Source organism: Dama dama, chromosome 14 (genome assembly GCF_033118175.1).
Source record: "Dama dama isolate Ldn47 chromosome 14, ASM3311817v1, whole genome shotgun sequence".
Taxonomy (NCBI): domain Eukaryota; kingdom Metazoa; phylum Chordata; class Mammalia; order Artiodactyla; family Cervidae; genus Dama; species Dama dama.
Genome location: NC_083694.1, coordinates 29207945 through 29229302, shown reverse-complemented (window position 1 = coordinate 29229302; position 21358 = coordinate 29207945). Strand labels below are relative to the sequence as shown.

The 21358-nt window shown below is 47.1% G+C and overlaps 1 protein-coding gene across 1 annotated transcript in view; it reads left to right on the top strand.

The window, feature by feature from the left end:
* KIF26B (kinesin family member 26B) overlaps positions 1–16218 on the top strand; it is a 492438-nt gene extending 476220 nt beyond the window's left edge. Inside the window, exons 13-15 of the mRNA XM_061160211.1 lie at positions 11634–11836; positions 12279–12429; positions 16046–16218. Of these exons, the coding sequence (XP_061016194.1) occupies positions 11634–11836; positions 12279–12429; positions 16046–16194 (503 nt within the window). The 3' untranslated portion in view covers positions 16195–16218. The remainder of the gene's footprint in view (positions 1–11633; positions 11837–12278; positions 12430–16045) is intronic.
* Positions 16219–21358: the final 5140 nt, after the last annotated feature.

Here is a 21358-nt window from a genome sequence, read left to right as displayed (position 1 = left end):
GATGCTCCTCAGTCTCAGCCCAGGGAGAAGGCAGGTCCCCAGCGCACGGCTCCTCACTCACCAGACGTGGGGGGCGGGAGACACAGGGTGGGTGGGAATGGGATGCCTCTTCCTGCGTGGGATCCCCCCATTCTGGGCCCAGACACCTGGTTTCTCTGCTCAAGGACCAAGAATACTGCAGCTTAGAACCACTCGAGGGATCAGGTCACTGTAGCTATCCTTATGACCCAGTGACCCTCCAGACCCTAGCAGCCATTCTCTGGGGTGGGATGAAGCCCACTTTGTCTCATGGAAGCTGCAGTGGAGGCAGCCCCTTCTCCACCCCACTGCCCACTCCACACACCCTGGTGGAACAGCCAGGCTCCCACCACCGGCCTGAAATATCCAACATTCACACACACACACACACACACACACACAGCACACCACCCCCTCACTATGGAGTCAAAATGCATGCTTTTGGAGGAAGTCTTTGCTATGTCCAGGAATCTCCTATCAAAAGACAAGTAAGTCCTCTGGAGGAACTGCTGTGTATAAAGGCCACTGATTTGTTCATTGGAGTTTGGGGGAACATGTGATAGTAAGTTATGGTGGGCAAGGAGAAGAGGACTTAGGTCAGAGCTGATGGCCCAACTGACCACAGGGTAGGTGAGGTGAAAGGTCAGTAAAAAGAGAAAGGGACAGAGAGCAGACAGAGGGAACCAAGGACAACTTTAGCTACTTAAGAATTTGCCGACTCATCTTTGCTCTTAAGTGGTCTTCAGAGAACTTGGTCCTACTCTTCTTTAGTGCGGGACTCGTTTGTAATGAAGCTGTCTCCTGCAGAGCCTCACATACAGTTCTGCACCTTGGTTGAAGTGTGAGTGGCCTGTTGTCCAGCCCTCCTAGCCTGTCCTTAGCTACACTGTGGTCCTTCTGTGGAACCTGGAGCTCTCAGAAACCATTGCCCAGGGGAAAATTGATGCCACCAGCACATTTGGAATTAAAAGATGAGATGAGACCCAGAAGGAAGGTCTCCTTTTTCCTGCAGCTGCTCCAGCCAGCAATTGCTTCTCAGGTTTTTTTCTCTTAACCCCAGGGTTGCTTTTTTTCTATTCTCACACCGCAGACAGACACAAATTCGGGAATATTCCAGTTCAGATATAAGAACTGTGATCAGTGCACAAGATAAATCATTGGTCTGCCTCAAAAAAAACAAAAACAAAACTTCAAGGGACCTCAGAGTCATGTTGTAATTCTAGACCTTATGAAGTATTAATAGATTGCCCCATCCACCCATCCCATCACAGATCATGAAATGCCATGAGGATGTTAGCCTCCCAGCATGTTCAGGAGTCATCATGGCTGTCAGAATCCCAACATTTTTATTTCCCAGGTGTTGTGTGCATCAGGCCTTGATTCACTTTGATGGTGCTCCACATCAGGCCCTTGGCCCTGAATCTCACCACCAGACCTGGGAGTAGAACCCCATGTAATACAAGTGGAGAACAGAAATCCATTCAGTATGACATGACAACTGCTGGGTCCAATTTTCAGAGCCAAGGACATTAAAATGTATTGATAGTGGTTACTAAAAATAACAAGAAAGTTTAAGCCAGAGCCTTTGCCAAAAAAAAAAAAGGTCTGGCCTTCCCAATACTTGTTTGATAACCCTTATGTATTACAATATTACAATCTACCCAGTCTTGGTCTTCAAAATCCAGAATATTGTGAGACATTTGCTATGTGCTTACATATGTGCTTACATATGCTCTATGCTTACAAAGTGTTACACAGTGCTTTCACATACTCTAATTTAGCATCTTGAATCTACCTATCCAGTTTATTCTTTCAATAGCTTTACTCTTTTATTTATTTATTTATTTTTTTACTCGAATTGCTTGGTTTGGCTGTTGCACTGGAGTAGAGGGGAAGAAAAACTAAGGTAACTCCTTGGAAAGTGGACCACAGGCCCTGCACATGTCCTTGCTTGGTGCTGCCTCTGTTTGTAAATGTGTTCTCTGAAGGTCTCTCGTTAGGTTTGGCTGTTGGTGTACAATCAAAGCACCAGGCTGGGTGCCAGAGATGGGATTTCATAGAGAGTGCTGAGGGCATCAAACCTCTGTGAGCAGCTGCTGTAGATCCTGGGCTCCCTAATGGATATGGCAGTGGAGATATGCTCCCTGCATGTGAGGTGACCTTGTCTCGCTTATTCATGATTATTATTAAGAGAAATGCTGGCTGTCAGACATGATCAGCATAAATCAAAGGCAACTTCTTTAAGAGAAGCCATAAAACTCCTCAAAGGAAATTCCTAGCTCGATGGCTGGATTTTACAGTTACTGGAGATGCTGGGAACTGCAGGGGAGGCAAGCAGTCATCTGTTAGTGGAGGTTGCTTTCAAATTTGGAAAACTTCAATTCTTTTGTTATCTCCTTAGTGAAAACGAACTAGAAATATATTACTAGGAAGATAACCTTGAGCTCTTTGAGTGCCTTGTAGTGCAAGTGGAGAAACCAACCATCCCGATGGTTCACCTTTCCAGTCCCATTCCTGGAGATCCGTGCTGGTGGACAGTGAGCATAGTTGGGCTTTTCCTATGGGCATGGTGCAGTGGGAAGGCTGAGCTAGAAAGGCAGGAGACTTGGGGTCTTGGGCTGTGTGACATTTAGGGAATAACTATACTCTCTAGGCTTCGGTTTTCTCATGTAAAAGTAAAATGAAGGGGTTGGTAGAGAACCACCACGGTCTCTCTATGCTCACACTGTATAAGATGATGCAAATAACATAAAGAATATTGGTGATAATATGACTTCCTTTCCTTAAGATGATGCATGGTCAATGGGATTTATTTTTAAGTTGTTAAACACTGATCAGACCTTTTCTGTGCTGTTAGAGCTTGGTGATAGGAAAGTTGCAAGTGTGTTTGGGAAAGGGCAGGCAGCATAGAAAACCAAGCCACTGTGAGAAGTATGTAATCTCATTGGAGAGCAAGGACAAAGAACATGAAACAGAGAACAGTGAACCAGTAGCCAAGATGTGTTGCCAAGTGCTGAGTGAGGAAGTAAGGGCTAAGGGGAGGAAATATTTAGACAAAGATGGCCCAGAGCAGTTGAAGAAGGCTATAGGGAAACACTGGGATTGAGCCAGGCCTTGAAGGATGCTGGGACAAAGGACATTGTCAGCTGAGATACTTGGGGCAGTAAGAGAATGGTTTATGGACAACAGAGTGGGATTAACTCAACAAGGGTAGTATTCTTAATGGATGTGATGATAAACAGAAAACGTAAGCCCAGATCAAGTTATTCCTTGAACATCTGGCAACTATGATAAGAATTATTGCAGCTGGCAACAGGGAGTCATTTATAGGTTCTTGGTTGAGAGTGTCATAAGGTGACAGAAGCTGTAGGTTTCTTTCTGTTGATGGATTTTCATCTGTCCCTCCACCTTTCCTTGCCAGCCCCCCTGTGATAGGTGCATGGACATGTAGGTGTAACTGTTAGGCATGAAGTAGAGTTATGACAGCCAGTCCAGGTAGGGAGCAAATGTTCAACCTGTCCATAGGTTAGCAACTGAAAATCAGTTGCTAAAAGTATATGAATCAGTGATGGGCAGTGTATGGTGTGGCTGCATCAGCTGGGCCCCACCTGAGGCCCCAGCTTTCCACTGATAGCTCATTTATATCACCCATCGTGTGGTCCCTCCCTGACTCTCTCTCTCTTCTTCCTCAAGTTCCTGACACTTGACCCCACACCTGGTGTGTTACCCTCTTGGCTTCTTTCTTTCTCCCCACTTGTCTCTCAGGCTGTCTGGGGAAATATGAAAATTAGGTTAGGTCTGAGTGAAGTTCATTTCCACTGCAGCAAACCCAGGTATGGTGTGACCCCCGCATCCAGAAAGCCCAGGAGAGAAGCCAGCCAGGGAGCATGTCGGTTCCGAGATGCACCCAGGGCTTGACCTGCCTGGCAGGAGCTTCTCTGAGGCCTGTTCAGCACTTGACTCAGCCTGCCAAGTCCCTGGCGCGGGGCTAGTGCAGGTTACCGTGAATCAGGTGGACCCAGTTGATTGATTCATTGGTTGGTTGGCTGGCTGGTATTGTGGTCCTACAAGTTAGCTGAGTTCTTTTCTATGTACCTCTGATCGCTTGCCCTGCTGGTGACCCATGTTTTAAACACTGAACCTAACATCTTATTTTCTTTCCCACTCTAAGCACCAAACATCGTGCCTTCCCTTCTCTGGGAGCTGAGTAAACATTATTGACTGATGGGTTCAGTTTATAGATCTTCTGTACCGGGATCTGTGACTGGTTACTCCTCCAAGGGCCTAGAGCAACATGCTTCACTCTGTCCCCTCCCTGTGGCCCATTTGGTTCTCAGGTGCAATCTTATTTTGTGTTAATGAATTTCAGGAAACACGGTGGTCTCTAGCTTAATGGAAACAGGGCTATGGCAAGTGGCTTGCTAGCTAATTTAAGATTTCTAGTGTGTTTCTAAGAGACGTCATCTAGAAACAGATGAGAAAGGGTTCCAAATAAGACAGGCTTTTGGACAATAAGTTGGGAAAAAATAGAAAACTGGCTTCCTAAGATACTGAGGAAGCTCCTTAGAGTGCAGTGTGGGCGGAGGTGGGTGCAGAGCTGAGTGAGCATGTGAGGGGTCTGGGCTCTGCCCAGAGGACAGGTCCATGGCCGGCCATCTCCCCATCTCCTCTGCAGCCTGGGACAAGCTCACTCATCAGTTCGAGCCCTACAGCTGCCCATGCAGCCACGTCTGCATCCATCTGGGAGGCCTGGGGGGCTGGCTGGCTCTCGCTGGTCAGTAAATCCATGCTCACTGATCTTTCCTCTCCCCCTCCTCATCGCTGATGCCTGAGCAGCCTTTCAGCATCGGTGCTTTCTGCTTTTTGACTCACTGTCTTCCTAGTGATGGTTCCCTGGGTCAGAATGAAGATGGAGGGTGATGGCAGGAAAGCTAATATGGCGGGTTCTCTGTGGGTGGCCGGGGTGGGCATCTGTGTGTCCCCCAAGGCTGTTGTGGGCCTCGGCGTTTGGAACACCTGTGTTTTCTGACACTTGACCTGAGAAGCAGCATCTTCAGATTCAGTGTGGACACTTTTATCGGCACTCAGTGATGGTAAAAATGGAAAGCCTGACATCAGACTCCTCACTGGGGTCATCAGCACTGTGGAGACTAGGGTGGGATGGGCCATGACAGGTTTGGGGGCCCTTCCAAATGCATGCAGCTGGCAGCCAAGCCTGGAGTGGCTGGGGGAGCAGGGGTTTCAGGTCAAATTGGGGCCATTTCATGCAGCAAAACTGTTGGCACTTATCAACTTTAGTGTTTTGAGTTTTTGTGTTTTTTTTTAACACTTGACATCTCCATGTCCATACAGAGTGCTGGGCTGATGAACAGGGAGTGATAGAGAAGAAATCCTTCTGATGACCCACTGGCATCAGGCGGGAGGTTGGTTCAGGATGAGTGATCCCAAACCAGACAGCTGCATCTGACAGGCCCCGCACCACTATTGCCTGACTAAGGTGCTTCCCCACAGCTTCCTCCAGTGGATGCTTCCCCGACCTTCCAGGAGCCAGGAACAGAGTGGTCACTGGCAGGCACTAGGCTCAGTGGAGAGCAGGAAGCATCTTCTTGAGAGCATGCCGAAAACCCAAGAACTCATATTTCTGTGGGGACACAGATCAAAGTCCTGTGGTCAGTTCTTTCCAAGTGATGATATGGCATTTCGGCACCATTGTTTCCTGTGCTGTTTCCAGCAGAGTGAGGGCACCATCTCTCCTCTGAAATTTCCTTCATAGCATTAAACTCCATTTCCTCTGGTCTGACCACATTCCCCTGGCCCCTGTCCTTAATTTTCCCCATCACACCCCAAGTAAGACTCCCAGTGTACCTCTGGAGGAGACCTGAGGGGCGGGGAGGCCCCTCAATAGTGGGTGCAAGTTCTGGATGATATCAGTTCATTCATGGACCTGATTTACCAGTGACCAAGTTCAGAACAAACCCCTCTCCATAGTTCTTCAGGCAGTCTATCAGATCTAATCCCTTGAATCTATTTCCACTGTATAATCGTAAGGGATTTGATCTAGGTCATACCTGAATGGTCTTAGTGGTTTTCCCTACTTTCTTCAATTTAAGTCTGAATTTGGCAATAAGGAGTTCATGATCTGAGCCACAGTCAGCTCCCAGTCTTGTTTTTGCTGACTGTATAGAGCTTCTCTATCTCCAGCTGCAAAGAATATAATCAATCTGATTTCAGTATTGACCATCTGGTGATGTCCATGTGTAGAGTCTTTTCTTGTGTTGTTGGAAGAGGGTGTTTGCTATGACCAGTGCATTCTCTTGGCAAAACTCTATTAGCCTTTGCCCTGCTTCATTCTGTACTCCAAGGCCAAATTTGCCTTGACTTAGTTTTCTGGGTGTGACTCAGAAAACTAAGATCATGGCATCTGGTCCCATTACTTTATGGCAAATAGATGGGGAAATAGTGGAAACAGTGACAGACTTTATTTTTGGAGGGCTCCAAAATCACTGCAGATGGTGACTGCAGCCATGAAATTAAAAGACGCTTGCTCCTTGAAAGAAAAGTTATGACCAACCTAGACAACTTATTAAAAAAGCAGAGACATTGTCAATAAAGGTTCATCTAGTAAAAGCTATGGTTTTTCCAGTGGTCATGTATGGATGTGATAGTTGGACCATAAAGAAAGCTGAGTGCTGAAGAATTGATGCTTTTGAACTGTGGTGTTGGAGAAGACTCTTGAGAGTCCCTTGGACAGCAAGGAGAACCAAGCAGTCAATTCTAAAGGAGATCAATCTTGAATATTCATTGGAAGGACTGATGCTGAAGCTGAAACTCCAGTACTTTGGCCACCTGATGCGAAGAACTGACTCATGTGAAAAGACCCTGATGCTGGGAAAGATTGAAGGTGGGAGGAGAAGGAGACAACAGAGGATGAGATGGTTGGATGGTATCACCAACTCAGTGGACTTGAGTTTGAGTAAACTCCAGGAGTTGGTGATGGACAGGGAGGCCTGGCATGCTGCCACGGGGTCGCAAAGTCAGACATGACTGAGCGACTGAACTGAAGTGAAGTTCAGCACTCTGAGAAAATCCAAGATAGCCAATCACTACACACAGGAGAAGCCCTTAGACTGCAATTCACCTGACGCTGGGCACTCACTTCTCACCCTGAGAGCAGTTGATTGACATGGTGAGGAAGTTGAGAAGATTGCAAAAAAGCATGGAAAAAAGATAACAGGAATTAGCCTTCAGAGCATCTCTACCAGGCTATTGTAGCCCTGTAAAATGTCATTCTCCTTTCAGGCTTCTTTACTTTTCTCTCACCAATCAGGGTGACCTCTGCTCTCATCTCATGGGGTGCCCTGGAGAGATGAGGAAGCTAATAGAGAGTGACCCTAATACCTGATTTTTTCCCATCTGTGGTAATGAGACTCCTTGGTGTTCCCCAATGCGCCCCTGCCTCCTGGCCTCACCCTTGATTCATCCCCTCCCATACTCTACTAGGGTTGGTCTCTGTGTCCAATTGAATAAGGTAGATGAAAGTGATGGTTATGTCACTTTCAAGATTAGGTTGTGAAAGATACTGGAGCTGCTCTTTCTTGCTCTGGGTAGACCAGCTGCCATGCCATAAATAGCCCTGTGCAGAAGCCCACCAGGCAATGCACTGAAACTCCTGCCAAGGACCACGACATGAGCTTAGAAGTGGATGCTCCAGCCACAGTCAAACCTTCAGATGATGGCAGCCCCATCTCGTGAGCTGAAAACTTGACTGCAGATCACGAGAGACCCTGAGCCAAAACTACCTGCTCCATGAGCCTCTCCCCGATCCCTGCTTCATAGGAACGTGTGAGAGAACCAACATTTGTTATTTTTACCTGCTGGGTTTAGGGTAATTGGTCACACAGTGATAGATAAGTGATACACCACCCATCCCATGAACCTCCTCAGTTCCTCCCCTTTTTCTTGCATAAACAGATTCTTAGAGTCATCCCAGAAATGTCTGGACCCATGCACCCAGTGAGATGGGTGCACTGAGATGCCCATATAGCTTCCCAGATGGGGCTAGTGGTAAAGAATCCACCTGAAGTATAGGAGCCACAGGAGACAAGGGCTCAAACCCAGGGTCAGGAAGATCCCTTGGAGATCTTGGCAACCTACTCCAGTATTCTTATCTGGAGAATCCCCATGGACAGAGGTGCTTGGCAGACTACGGTCCATAGGGTTGCAAAGAGTTGGGCACGACTGAGGCGACTTGCAGCATGCACAATGCCCATACATAAACCTCCCTAGGGGCTGAGTATACATTATCCAGCTGAGAAATAGGGCTTACCAGGGGTCCCATCACAAGTGTTTGCAGTCTGAGGAATGAGGGCCAAGCCTTCACCTGAAGGATGCTCAGACTCTCCTTGTCTCTGAGAGCTGAACATCTTCCCACTGATGCTCGGTGTTCTTTGGCCTCCATGCATGTTCTGCAGCAGCCATGTCTCACTGGAGCTGAGCCCCAAAGGCAGAACCGCTTGCTCAGAGTCAGCTGGCATGATCAGACCAATTGAAAAAAAAACCCAAACTACCGGCTGGTTCATTTCCATTGTAAGGGAGATAGATATTCACTTCCGTGGTTGACATCTTCAGTGGTTGACACTTCCTAGTTTCATAAGATAGTGTGTGTGTATGCATGTGTGTTTGCACATGCAGCCATACATAAGATAAAGATCTGGCCCCCCAAAATGAGATTTGATATGAAACCAAGGGAGCCTAGAGGACAGAGTATGCTCTGTAGGGAAAGTTAACGTTGTGTTTAGAGTCCCTTGTTGTCTCCTGAAGGAAAGACTGCTCACCCGCACTCTGAACAGGCACTTACTGCCTTGAGTGCTGTATCACCACGGCTGCCACCACCTGGAGCTGCAGGTGGCGGCTTTTCACATTCCTACCTCCCTACATTGGTGAGAAGGTTGTCCTGTGCCTCGGCCCCTGGTTCTATTTCAAAGAGTTCTGGCTCTTTTTCTCTCTGAGCTTGTGGTATTTTAAGCTTTCCTTAACAGTCACTGGATCTCTTGAAGTTGGAGAAAATTACAGTGTCTTTCTCTTTGGAAGGGTCATCACGTCACACAGGCCACACTGGCCCAGCATGCAACAAGCAGAACCAACTGGAATCGGGGAGGAAGATGGAGGGAGGGTTGGGGAGAGAGGGCACTCACTCCTCCAGAGTTCCCCAAACACCACAAGGATGGTGCTATAAGGACCAGCGCTTCCCCCAATAGCAGCCCACTGGCCAATATAGCCCATCTCCTGGGGCCTCCAGAAAAGCCTCAGTGCTTTGTATCCTTCATATTCTCAGGGCTGCCATATTATGGTGTGTGTGTTCTCTTGCCCTCCTTCACTCTCACTCAAATCTGACTTTAATGAGATCCATTCTGGTAGCTCAGGCAGTAAAGAATCTGCCTATAATGCAGGAGACCCAGGTTTGATCCCTGGGTTGGGAAGATCCGCTGGAGAAGGGACTGGCAACCCAATCCAGTGTTCTTGCCTGAAGAATTCCATGGACAGAGGAGCCCAGTGGGCTATAGTTCATGGGGTTGCAGAGAGTCGGACATGACTGAGTGACTGGGTGCAGACACACATTCTATCTCAAAGCAGAATCAGCTCAGACTCTGTGTGCAGCTAGCCAAGGCTTCCCACAGACTCCATTGTCTTCCCTCAGATGCAGGAGGGACCACATATCCATTCTGAGTTAAATTAGATCAGGCTCCCTTCAGCTTCAAACAAGATGGTGTCATGTTTCCCAACCATCCTTCTTCCAGGAGAAAGCAAGCTTCCTAATGTCTGGTCCTGGTGAAAGAAGGTGCCAGGTGGGTGTATGCCTCAGGAGATGCAGCTGTTTGAGGCGGCACTAGGCTTCGCTTCCAGGAGGCCAGGCCTGCAGCCTCCTACCGGGAGAGGGGCCAGAGCTAGGGGGACAAACCTGGTAGTCACCCAAAGCAGGAAGCTAGATCCACTTCAGATGTGGGTGAAAAGATTAGACCCCATCCTCAGAAGCCAGGCCATGATTTCACTCACTCATGCCACCAGTAACCAAAAAAAAAAAGTGGTGCTTGGTGCATTGGGGCCCCCATCCTGACAGTCCTTTAGTGATTGCTTTTTATAATCCTCTAGAGACCTGCCTCTTAGGGCTCAAATCTGCATGGTATGTGTTGGGCTGCACCCCACAGGCCTGCAAACCTTGTAGTTGGCTCAGACCGAAGAAAGAGCTGGGAGACAACAACAGAGACATCAATAGTTTAGGGACAGGGGATCTTACACAAAGAGTCCTGGAGTTACACCCCCACCTTGTGCGGCAGGCAGGACATGGCAGCAGTTTTCGCTATTCAGGGGAGAAGGCTACCATTTATAGGCACAATTGACGTCAGGTGGTCTCATTGGTTACCAGGGATTGATTAAGCCCTAGAATTAAGAGGATTGGATAGTCAAATGAATGAAGTCGGGACTGGTTAAACAGGGTATGCGTAGAAAGCAAGAGAACAGCCATCTTAAATGGCATAACAGTGCACCTCACCCCTACATATTCTGCTTGACCCTTACAATATTGGTCCACCCCTCTTCCCAGATATCTCTGGGGTCCCTGATATCAAGGGGCACTGCAAGCAAATACCACAAACGCAATACAGACACCAGCAGCTAAAGAGCATCAAGAATCCAAGAGGTGGGCAAACTTTGGAGCCAGATGCTTATTGGGTCAATTTTTCAAGAAAGTCCACAAGGATGACAGTGGCTTCTTACTGTAGACCCAGCAATCAAACTCATTTCACAGGGAGGCCACCATTGGTTTCCCAGTTCACAAACAGATTCACTCCACTCAGACTCGGGGTAAAATATATGATGTTTAACAAACACGATACAGGTAAGATTGTAACCATGAAGCAGAATACAGGCAGTGACAGCATCCTGAGATGTCACCATCCATGCCTGTGGTCTTCATCCTCGTCTGCAGTACTACTCCACCTGTCCATCCTCAGTCACCACAACCTACTCTGGGCCAAGTTCTGTGGTGTTTAATCATAACCCATCTTTGGGAAGATCATTTATTATCTGATTTTTTTATTTTGGTGGAGAATATGGGCAATGGGTTTTTTAAAATAAGGTAACACTGAGACTTTGGGCAAGTTATTGAAGTCTTTTTTACGTTTCTGTGAGAATTAGATTAGATACTAGACTTGTCTATGACAGAAAACCCGATAACAATATAAGATTGATTTCTCATGTAACAGTCTGGTGTAGGGGGTTTTTAGGGCAATGAAAATACTCCATGTGATATTATCATGGATATTATATGTCCATGCTGAGGGTGTAGCCAGAGTGGCTCTCAGTTCTAGTGTCCTGCAGCCTGTGTGTTTTAAGGGGGAGACCACAGGTGGGGAGGTAGGTGGGGGCTTCTGAACTTGTGGAGATGAAGGCAAGTGCCAATGAAAGGGAGTGGATGCTGAAGTGGTAGGAACTTGGGAGCATTTCAAACACAGCTCTGCCGCAGGTAGGGATGGTCGGGGGGTGGGGGCTGTCACGCATTAAAAAATATGTTCAAAGTAATTCAAAACTATTAACTGTGGACTTAATTCCCTACCTAGGGTCCCAGAGACGGAGGCTCATCCCGGCGCTGTCCCTTGACACCCCCTCCCCCGTGAGAAAACCCACCAATAGCGCGGGGGTTCGCTGGGTGGACGGCCCCTTGCGCAGCACCCAGAGGGGCCTCGGGGAACCTTTTGAGATTAAAGTCTATGAAATCGACGACGTGGAGCGGCTGCAGCGGCGACGAGGGGGCAGCAGCAAGGTGAGCCTCCCCCACCCCGCGCCCCCGCAGGTCCCCTTGTCGCCCCCTCCGGAAGCAGTGCTTGAGACGGGGTGCAGGCCCCGGAGACCCCCAGCGGCTTCCGCGCGGGTGGGAGGCGAGGGCTCCTGCCGGCAGCCAGGCCTGTGCACCCAGCTCCTTGGGAGAGCCGCCTGTTTCTCCACCTGGAGACGTGGAAGGTTCACAGACCGGGAGAGCTGGTGGGCTCTCTGGGCCTTTCTGGCTCCAGCTTGGGACGCCAACCGCCTTCTAAATTTGAGATAAGTCTGTGATAGTCCTGTCCTGTGCGTGCGCATCAGAACTGAGCCCCCGCGCCCTCCCTGCACAGACTATACGCAGAAGTATTCCTTTCCAGAAGAGGTTGCGTGGGCTGGATTGGAGCTGAAGGTCCCTGTTTCCTCCCCTCTTCTCATCTGTGTCCTAGGAGGTCATGTGTTTTAACGCAAAACTGAAAATTCTGGAGCATCGCCAGCAGAGAATCGCGGAAGTCCGAGCCAAGTACGAATGGCTGATGAAGGAGCTGGAGACGACCAAACAGTATCTGATGCTAGACCCTAACAAGTGGCTCAGTGAATGTAAGGCCCATCACTATGACTCCTGGGTTCACCCACTAAACAGATCAGGCCGAGGGACACAGATACTGTCTGAACCCCACCCCTGCCCATCGGCTGGAGACAGCTTCCCTGAGCTCCATCCCACTCTCCTGGGAGCAGATGGACAGGAGGGGGCAGTGGGGTGGTGACCGCTGCTCTTGCCAGATTATTACTTGTGTGTATCAGTCCAGAGCACCTGAAAATGAGATATTTTTTTCTCCCCCTGCATGTGGTGGACGATCACCCAGACATGAAGGCTATATTACAAATCTGCTCCCAGGCCACAAAATCACATTGCACATCTAGCCTGAAATAGACAAGAATTTATAGAGCTCTTAATAGGGTAGAACGTGCAATCCTAGAAAAGCCTCACAAAGAACCCAGAAAGCAAAAAAGGAAAAAAAAAAAAAAAAAAAAAACCTACATTTTTGAGTGAAAAGAATAACATTTGCAGTGTTATTTCCATTTAATAGAAAGCCCAGGATGACAGCGACCATCTAGTAACAATTCAGAACAATTTTGCTCTCTTTGAAAGATGGATTCAATTGTCTCTTATTTATTTGTTCCTAACCATTCCATTTACCACAAAATAAAGCTCAGATCTGGTCCCAATTGTTTCAATGATATGGGGCCCAATGCTGGACAACTTAGCCTCCGGAATAAAATGTGTTACTTCCACTAGAATTCCTTTCCCTCCTTTCTTTTTCCAAACTCACCAGCTTTTCCCTGTGCCTCCCTCTCTTCATGACTGACCCCTGAAGGTCACAGCACCTCTTCCCAGCATTCCCAGGTCAGTGCAGGGAGCATAACAGGTCGAGACTGGAGCTGAGGTTTAAGAAAAATACTGGGTGAAATGATCCTGAGCAAAGAGAAAAGGACAGAATTTGCCAGCCTCCTAGCTGTGCCTGCCACTTTCACAGCATGTCTTCAGGTGGCTTCCTTTCCATAAGGATGCAGTAATAACATCACCCTTGAGTACCTCATTGGTTCATGTGCGGATCAAACAAACCAATAGGAGGACAGGACACTGGGGCCAGTTATCATGATGCATCTTATCATGTTGCGTTATACCACGTGTGGTGTCAGCCACAGTCATGCAGAGCCACTCTGGGTGTGGCTGTGAGACCTCGGATAAGACGCTTAACCTCTCTGAGCCTTGATTTCCTCAACCATCAGATGGGAAACATAATGGTCTGCCCATCTCATAGAGTTGTTGGGAGAGTGAATGAGCTACTGTCGGTCAAGTGCTACTACACGGCCTGCCTGTGATGAAAGCTCAGTATCTAGTAGTAATTAGTGTTTGTATTATCAGAGTTAATGAAAATAGCCATTCTCAAAGGGCTGAGGAATTTGATTTCCTCAGTGCCTGGTTGCCTGATGCACCAGGGGGGGCCCTTGTTAGAAATCCTGACAGAGACATGAACTCCTGCTCTCCAGGGTATTTCCCTCTAAGCTATATTGGGGCAGACAAGACACAAACAAGGACATTAGCTGAAGTCTGGCCATGGCATAAACCTGGAGCCTAATGCTGGTCTCTCCCACCTGTACACACCCTTTTCTTTCTTCCATGAATCCTCTGGCACTTCAGAATCCCAGGGGCACCCATTCAACAGCTCCTCTTCTTCCTTTTTTATCCTTTCATTAACATTTTTGAGAGCTGTTTATGCCTGAGGCAGCCTTGACAATTGTCTTCATCTTAAAAAGTCACACTTTTCCCAGGAAGTGAGCTGCTTAAACATTGGTACAAATGTAGATGCTTCCAGGAAACAATTGCTTCCTTCTTGCCTTTGTTCATGTCAGGAATCAGTGATTTTTTTTATGCTGAGAAAGGTAATGAACAGAAGGCCACATGAAAGGAGAAGCGCAGAGATTGGCCCTTCAAGATGAATTAAAATCAAGAATGACCAAAAAAAAAAAAAAAAAAAAAAATCAATGAGGCTGTAGGCTGACTATTCCCTGGATAATAGGTAGGGTGTTGGCATAGAAATATATGTGCTGGGATCCTTTTTTTTTCAAATTTCCTAATTCTGATGCCACTTTCAAGGTGATCCAATAACATAGCCTGATGTGGCTATGGTGTGGGGAGGGTTTTTTTACTTTAGACTGGTATTCAGGAGCCTCCACCTTATTCTGAGCCCCTGTCCTTATTAACTATGTAACCCTGAACAGGACACATCCCTTCTCTGAGCTCTGTTAACTCCCCTACAAAAGAAGTTAGCCCTGATTTCCAGCCCAGATTTTCTGATAGCTCATTACAGTTCTCAAACCACATTCACATTCATCATTTCTTTTTGGTTCTACTCTCCATAGCAACTCTAGTTAGGAAAGTAGGCAGACTAGGGATGACTCGCGTGTAACTTCCAAGGACCCTGTGCCAGCAAAGGTTAGGTGTGGCCTTCTTAGGAGTCAAGTGCAGGTCTCCTGCCTTGGATTGCAGGGTCACCCCACTGTCCTGGCTGCTGTCCACGCCTGTCCTCCCCATGCTGGACACTCTGCAGCAGCTCACCGCCCTACCCGTCACAGCTGGACCAACTAGTGGTCAGTGATGCAGGAGAGGTGGCCTCAGATAATTGCCCTTGAGGAACTGAAGGAAATAGACTTTTAACTCTGTGCAGGTCTGAACTTTAGGGACAGAATCTGGGTCCTAAATCTTGCTTGTCTTCTGAGCAAAGAATTGTAATTATTATTATTATTTTTCATCAAAGTATAGTTGATTTACAATGTGCTAATTTCTGCAGTACAGCAAGATAATTCAGTTGCATGCACACACACACACACATATATATACATTTATATTAAATATATATATATATATATACATTTTAATCTTTTTTCCATATGGCTTATCACAAGATATTGAATAGAATTCCCTGTGCTATACAGTAGGATCTTGCTGTTTATTCATCCTATATATAATACTTTGTATCTGCTAATCCCAAACTCCCAGTTCCCTCCCTCACCGCCCTGCCCCTTAGCAAATACAAGTCTGTTCTTTGTGAGTCTAAGAATCTAGTTATTAACATGTGCGTGCATGCTAAGTTGTTCAACTCTTTGCGACCCTATGGACAGTAGCCTGTTAGGTGCCTCTGTCCATGGGGATTCTCCAGGCAAGAATGCTGGAGTGGGTTGCCATGCCCACCTCCACCGGATCTTCCCCACCCAGGGATTGAACCCTCATCTCTAATGTCTCCTGCATTGCAGGTGGGCTCTTTACCACCGAGGAACCGCAGTGTTCAGATCCCTGGATGGGGAAGATCCCCTGGAGAAGGAACCAGCAACCCACTTCAGAATTCTTGCCTGGAAAATTCCATGGACAGAGAAGCCTGGAGTAGCAAAAAGTCGGATAAGACTGAAGCAACTTAGCACACACAGAGAGCCTCAATTAAATGTCGGGGATCTAGTGTTATCATTAGAACGGAGGGTCCCAGTACAGTTGCAAGTAGCAGAGGGTTCTGTTCCCGACTTGAGAGCTGCAGAGGGTCGAGGGCACAGCGGTGCTAAGACCTCCGGGCGCAGGCGCAGCAGCCTCGGGGCCGAGCCGTCGGGTCACCCTTCCCTGCAGGCGGCGCGTCCCCATCGGGCCTCTCCTTCTTTGCAGTTGACTTGGAGCAGGTTCTGGAGCTGGATTCCCTGGAGTACCTGGAAGCGCTGGAGTGCGTGACGGAGCGCCTGGAGAGCCGCGTCAACTTCTGCAAGGCTCACCTCATGATGATCACCTGCTTCGACATCACCTCCCGGCGCCGCTGACCGGAGCCGCCGCCCGGCCCGGCCCTCGCTCCCGAGCCGCAGGCAGCCGCGCTGGGCCGGCCCTCAGGGCCGGCGCCGCTCAGAGACCACAGAAGGAGGACGAAGGTTGGAGGCAAGTTTGGAGTGAGCGTGGAGCGGAAGGCGAGTTTTTCTTTTGTTTTCTGTAGGGACGGTGCAGACACCAGACACGCAGGAGAGGAGCGAATGATGGGAAGCCCAAGGGACGTGGAAGCCCCCGTGAGACTGAAAAAGCACTTTGAGGAACTTTGAAGAACTTGTTTGTACATAAGAACTGCTGGCAAAAGAGACCGCCCTCTTCTCCTGGTTTGTGAGAAAAGGGGAGAGTGGACGTGGGATTGTTGTGGAAAGCTAAAACAAAACAACAACAGGTTTCCCCGAATGACTGATTAAGTGCCTTGCAAATCTTTGTTATTATCCAAACGTTTATGTTCATACTTTCTTGTGTACAGATGGTGCTAGTCAAGATGAAAACAACAACATGAACAAAAAAGAAAAATCAAACACATTTTTGCAATGTATTTACAGCTCGTTTTCTCTTGGTGTTTTAGCCTATTTCTGACTTGCTATTTCTAAGTAAGTTGTGTTTGTAGCGCTCTTTCCTAATCAGTATTGCATATGAATAAATGTTAACTGTCTGCTATGGTTCTGCTGGGAAGGCCACTCAAACAAAAGCTAGAGACTTCTGGGCCCAAGCCAGTGTGTTTCCAGGGACGGTTGGAACCGCAGGTGATGCTCATTGCCACCTCCCACCAGTGGCAGGGTCAGAGGGCAGACTTGGAGGTCGATTATGGAGCAGGTGCACGTGAGCTTGAGAGAAATGGGTGCGTCTTCAGGGGGAAAGGAGCCTCTATGACCCTGGCCCTCCTAACCCTTTGAGTAGGATGTTTGTGCCGAATAGTTTTCCCTCCAAGTCCTGAGTCACGTCAGTTCAATTCAGTTACTCAGTCATATCTGACTTTTTACGTGTACTGAGGCACGTAAGACTGGTTCCTTTACCCATGAAGCTGGGGTCCTCAGCAACATTTTTCATATTCATTTTTATTCCAAAGATTCTGGATCTAAAGAACACTTGAACCAGTTCAACAGAGCCATATTTTTTTGTTCCCCAGTTTTGCAGATTTATTAGAGCAGAGGATTTTTCCCAGTCTGGAGACCTTCTTGGACTTGTAGATGCTCAGAGACCGAAGTAGTATTGGTCCAGAACAAGGAGGGGGGGGGTGGGGGCAGGTTACACAACTTTTCTATTGTCCAGAGTGCTGTTTAATGCAAGAAGTTCCAGTCCTTTTGAACCAAAGCCTCCATCCCAAGAAAGGACCAGGTCTGTCTGCTCAACCTTGACACCGGAAGGCAGAGAAAGGTTTCCGGTCATACATCACATACCTGTGGGGCCCAGGGTTTCATGCATGTGGGTATACAAGGCTTGACCCCAGGAACTTTGGACTTTATTCTCAAACTGAGATGTTCATCTCTGCCACAATTCCCTTAGGGATTAGTATACCCATTTTGGTGATGGAAACCCAAAGCATAGAGTGCACCAGGGATTATCTAATAACAGCTGTGCAACAGCAGGGTGTTTACCTACCTTCTAGTCAAGGCCTTCTCCCAGGCCCTTCTAGCCAGGCCATTGATAGAGGTGCCCAGGATTTTCCAGAGTACTGTTCTTTTTGACCTCAAATGCAGCATAACTTCATGAATTTATTTCCAGGCGAGGCAGTCCTGGCTAACCAACTCCTCGGCCCCAACTGCTCCCCAAGGAAAAAGAACAATTGCATTTCTTTGTCAATGCTCCTTTGTACACATGCAGGCCAGCATAGCTGGCTAAACAACTGGCAAAGCTCAGTTGAACTCAGTAAGTGGGAACCGAAGTCTTGTGAGCTTCATAGTGCAGCCCTTTACTGGTCAGAACAGGGCACAGACAACCCCCTAGACTAGGAGCCAGCTTCTCTCTGGCTTTATGTTCAATTCAAACTCACTCCTATGGCATCATGTACACAGAAGCTGTGCTCAATCTGATAGCCAACATGGGCTGAAATATAGTGAAATGTTACTGCAGAATGGATGGTCTCCCCCTCCAGTTTAACAAGTCACCTTGGGAGAGGCAGGCCTCCCCCCACCCTAACCCCATTCTGCAGGGCAGCCCCATGGTTCTGGGGCTGGGTATGCTCTCGTCTCTGCACTTCCGTAAATGAATTTGTTAAAGAGCAGCCTAATGGAAGTGTCTGGACCCCAAGAGATGTCAGTCTGTTGAATTTGTTTGGGTTTTCCACTCGGCATCCCTTTGGTTGCTGGCTTGAAATATACCATTTCATGGAAAGCCTTTGATTGAAGGACTGTCAAAGGTATCTTTCTCTTTGTTGGGAACATACACACTTGATTAGTAATCAATGTCCTTAGCTTTTGCCCTGGCCGTATCTTCCCCACAGGTTACTTCACTGAGCTGAGTTCCTTAACAGGCCATCAAGGGGGCCCTCGTGCCTTTCCTGGAATGAGACTAAATATAAACACCTACAGGAATTTCAAGTCTTGATCAGTGAAATCTTTCCTAGGGGTAATGGCCTTCAATTTGCATCCTGCCTAAACCTGCTTTATATGTAACAACTTTGTGAGATAGCAAAGGGTTGAATAAAACCAAGAGCTCTCTGGCCAAGTCAGATTGGCCTCTTAAAATGCCACACCACTGAACTTTTCGCAGAATGCTGTTAGCCATGGTGTAGGAGAACAACTTGGCATGGAGGTTGTTCATTCTGACTTTTTCCTTTTTTTTCTTTTCTGACCTAAGTCAGCTACAAACAACATACCAAGTGTTTATGAACTCTGTGAAGAAATCATGAATTTCATGCTATTGAGTGTTCCTGGTTCTATCAGTTGATTGTACAGCTGATCAGCTGTCATGAAGCAGTTCTAGTAACTGAAGAACAGCTTCATTCAACGACCAAATGTGAAATGGTCCAGGTCCCCTTGTGGTTTTGATGACAGTTAACTAGGAAGGCAAAGAGAATGTCAAAGAACCCATTATTCCATTTTATTATCCACAAATGAAAGGCCCAGAAAAATATTTACTTGAAATTAACATTTAGAAGCCTTCTTTGTCTGAAACCGTCTTCCTCCTCCAAAGTTGAGCTCAGTGTGAGGTGGAAGCATTAGCACAAAACTCAGAGCCCAAAAGGGGAATAGTGATGTTGTTCCCTAGGAGTAAATCCATAGTGCATCTCATGATGGTGTTTCATGTTGCCACAGAGGATGGTGTTTCACGTTTGCTTTATCCTGGGCTTTCAAGCCCCACCTGAGAGCTGGAACCTTTGATCTTCTCATCCTTGAATTCCCCTCTACATCATGGGGAAGCTGTCGCTAACTTTCATCTCTTCCAGACTTGAAATTGAAACACCCCATCTGTTGTTTTCTCTGCAGTTGCTATTCTGAAGTTGGGGAGTTTGAGATGCGGAGGCAGAGGTTGGTCCTGTGTTGACTCAGGTGGGGTGCATATAAGAGATCCCAAACTGGGGAGAGAAGAAAGCTGCGATAAAACGCTATGCAGCCCGGAGTGGGGAATTCAGCAGGCAGGAATCTGGCCATTTGTCATAAATTAGTCTTAAACTTGAAGTCTGTGTTCCTGGAAGGTGGCAGTGACTTCATGGTAGCCACAGAAACTATCCAGGGCTGTGGTTCAAATAGTCTGACACATACTTATGTATCTTGTACTGGTTCTCAGATTTCCGTTCATTTTGAGCAAGAGGCCGTTTATGGGCTTCAGGTGCCGATCATGACTTTTGGTTACTCCGTCAGCCTTTATCACAGGTGTTACTATTCAAAAGCAGCTGTCTGACCTGGGTTTCTTGGGATGGAGGTAGAACCTGCAAGAGCCTGGGCTTTTGTTAAGCTCCCTCTCCACACAGTTGTCTGTGTCACTGGCCACTGCAGATGTGTAATCAAGGCTCCCGCTACGAATAACAATGTGATGAATGTGTCTAAATTCCCTATGCCATAAAGGGTTTGGGCTGTCACAGAAATTACTAAAGATGAGTTATTTCAAAATGGAAACCAGAAGAATTCATGAGTTTACTCATTGTGCTTTTCCTGCTGGAATATTAGCCCCACTCATAGAGTGTGTATTAAAAGGTTTCCTCACTTTTAAAGGCAATGTATTTTAAACCCTGAAACCATGCCTGTAAGAAACATGTTGAAAGCCCTGTTCTTGACGAGTTGATGCTGGATAAACCATCCATTGGCACTGGTCCTGGGGCCTGATTGCTGCCCCCACCCAGGCAATACTGCCCATCTTCCCTCATAGAGGACGCTCTTCAGCACTGGCACCCTGAGGCATGACTGCCTAAGGGAGGCCAGTGCAGCCCACTTTTCTGAGTGCCCAATGAAGCAAAACTGACACTCAGTTTCACTGAGACCAGCAAATGGTCTCAGTTTTTTGGTGGGTGGGAGGGTTAGTGGGAGGACAAGGTGGTAGAATATAGTGTTCCTTTGGATTCTAACCTGTCTTTCTCTTCCTCCAGCAAAGATCTGTCAACATTTCTGGGTAAAAACTGGCAAATTGTGTCACTTAGCAATCTTCCTGAAAAAATACATACCTGTTCCAAACTGTTCATCATTTCCAGATAAAAGCATCATTCTAATCCAGGAGAGGCTCATCGTCTCAAAAAAAAAAAAATTTTTTTTTGCAAAATTTTAGAAACTACTTATCACATCTCTAGACAAACACATTCTGCTTTTGGGTGGCCCCACTCAGAACCAGAGATGATGTCATAATATCAGAGACACAGTGGTGCTTGAGGTGGTATCAAGGCTTCAGTGCATATAATTAATATTCTCTAAATGCATTTCCCAGCATCTGTGTGTGTATTAGGGTGAGTCCTGAAGTGCGGGCCCATGCACATCTATTTTATATAGATAGAGAAATTACCTTCAAAATGAAAGAGGCTCACTGTTTTATTCCCCATACTGCTCATCAACACCCCACATTGTCATATTCACTTTATGAAGAAGTTACAATTTATTTGTAAACTCGGGCTGTTGTTTTGTAGCATTGCTCATGTTTTATATTATTTATACATCATGGTTGGAAATGCTATCCAAGTGCTATGTATCAAAGTGTAAGTTTGGTGAATCTGCCTATGGCTATTTATTCACCTCA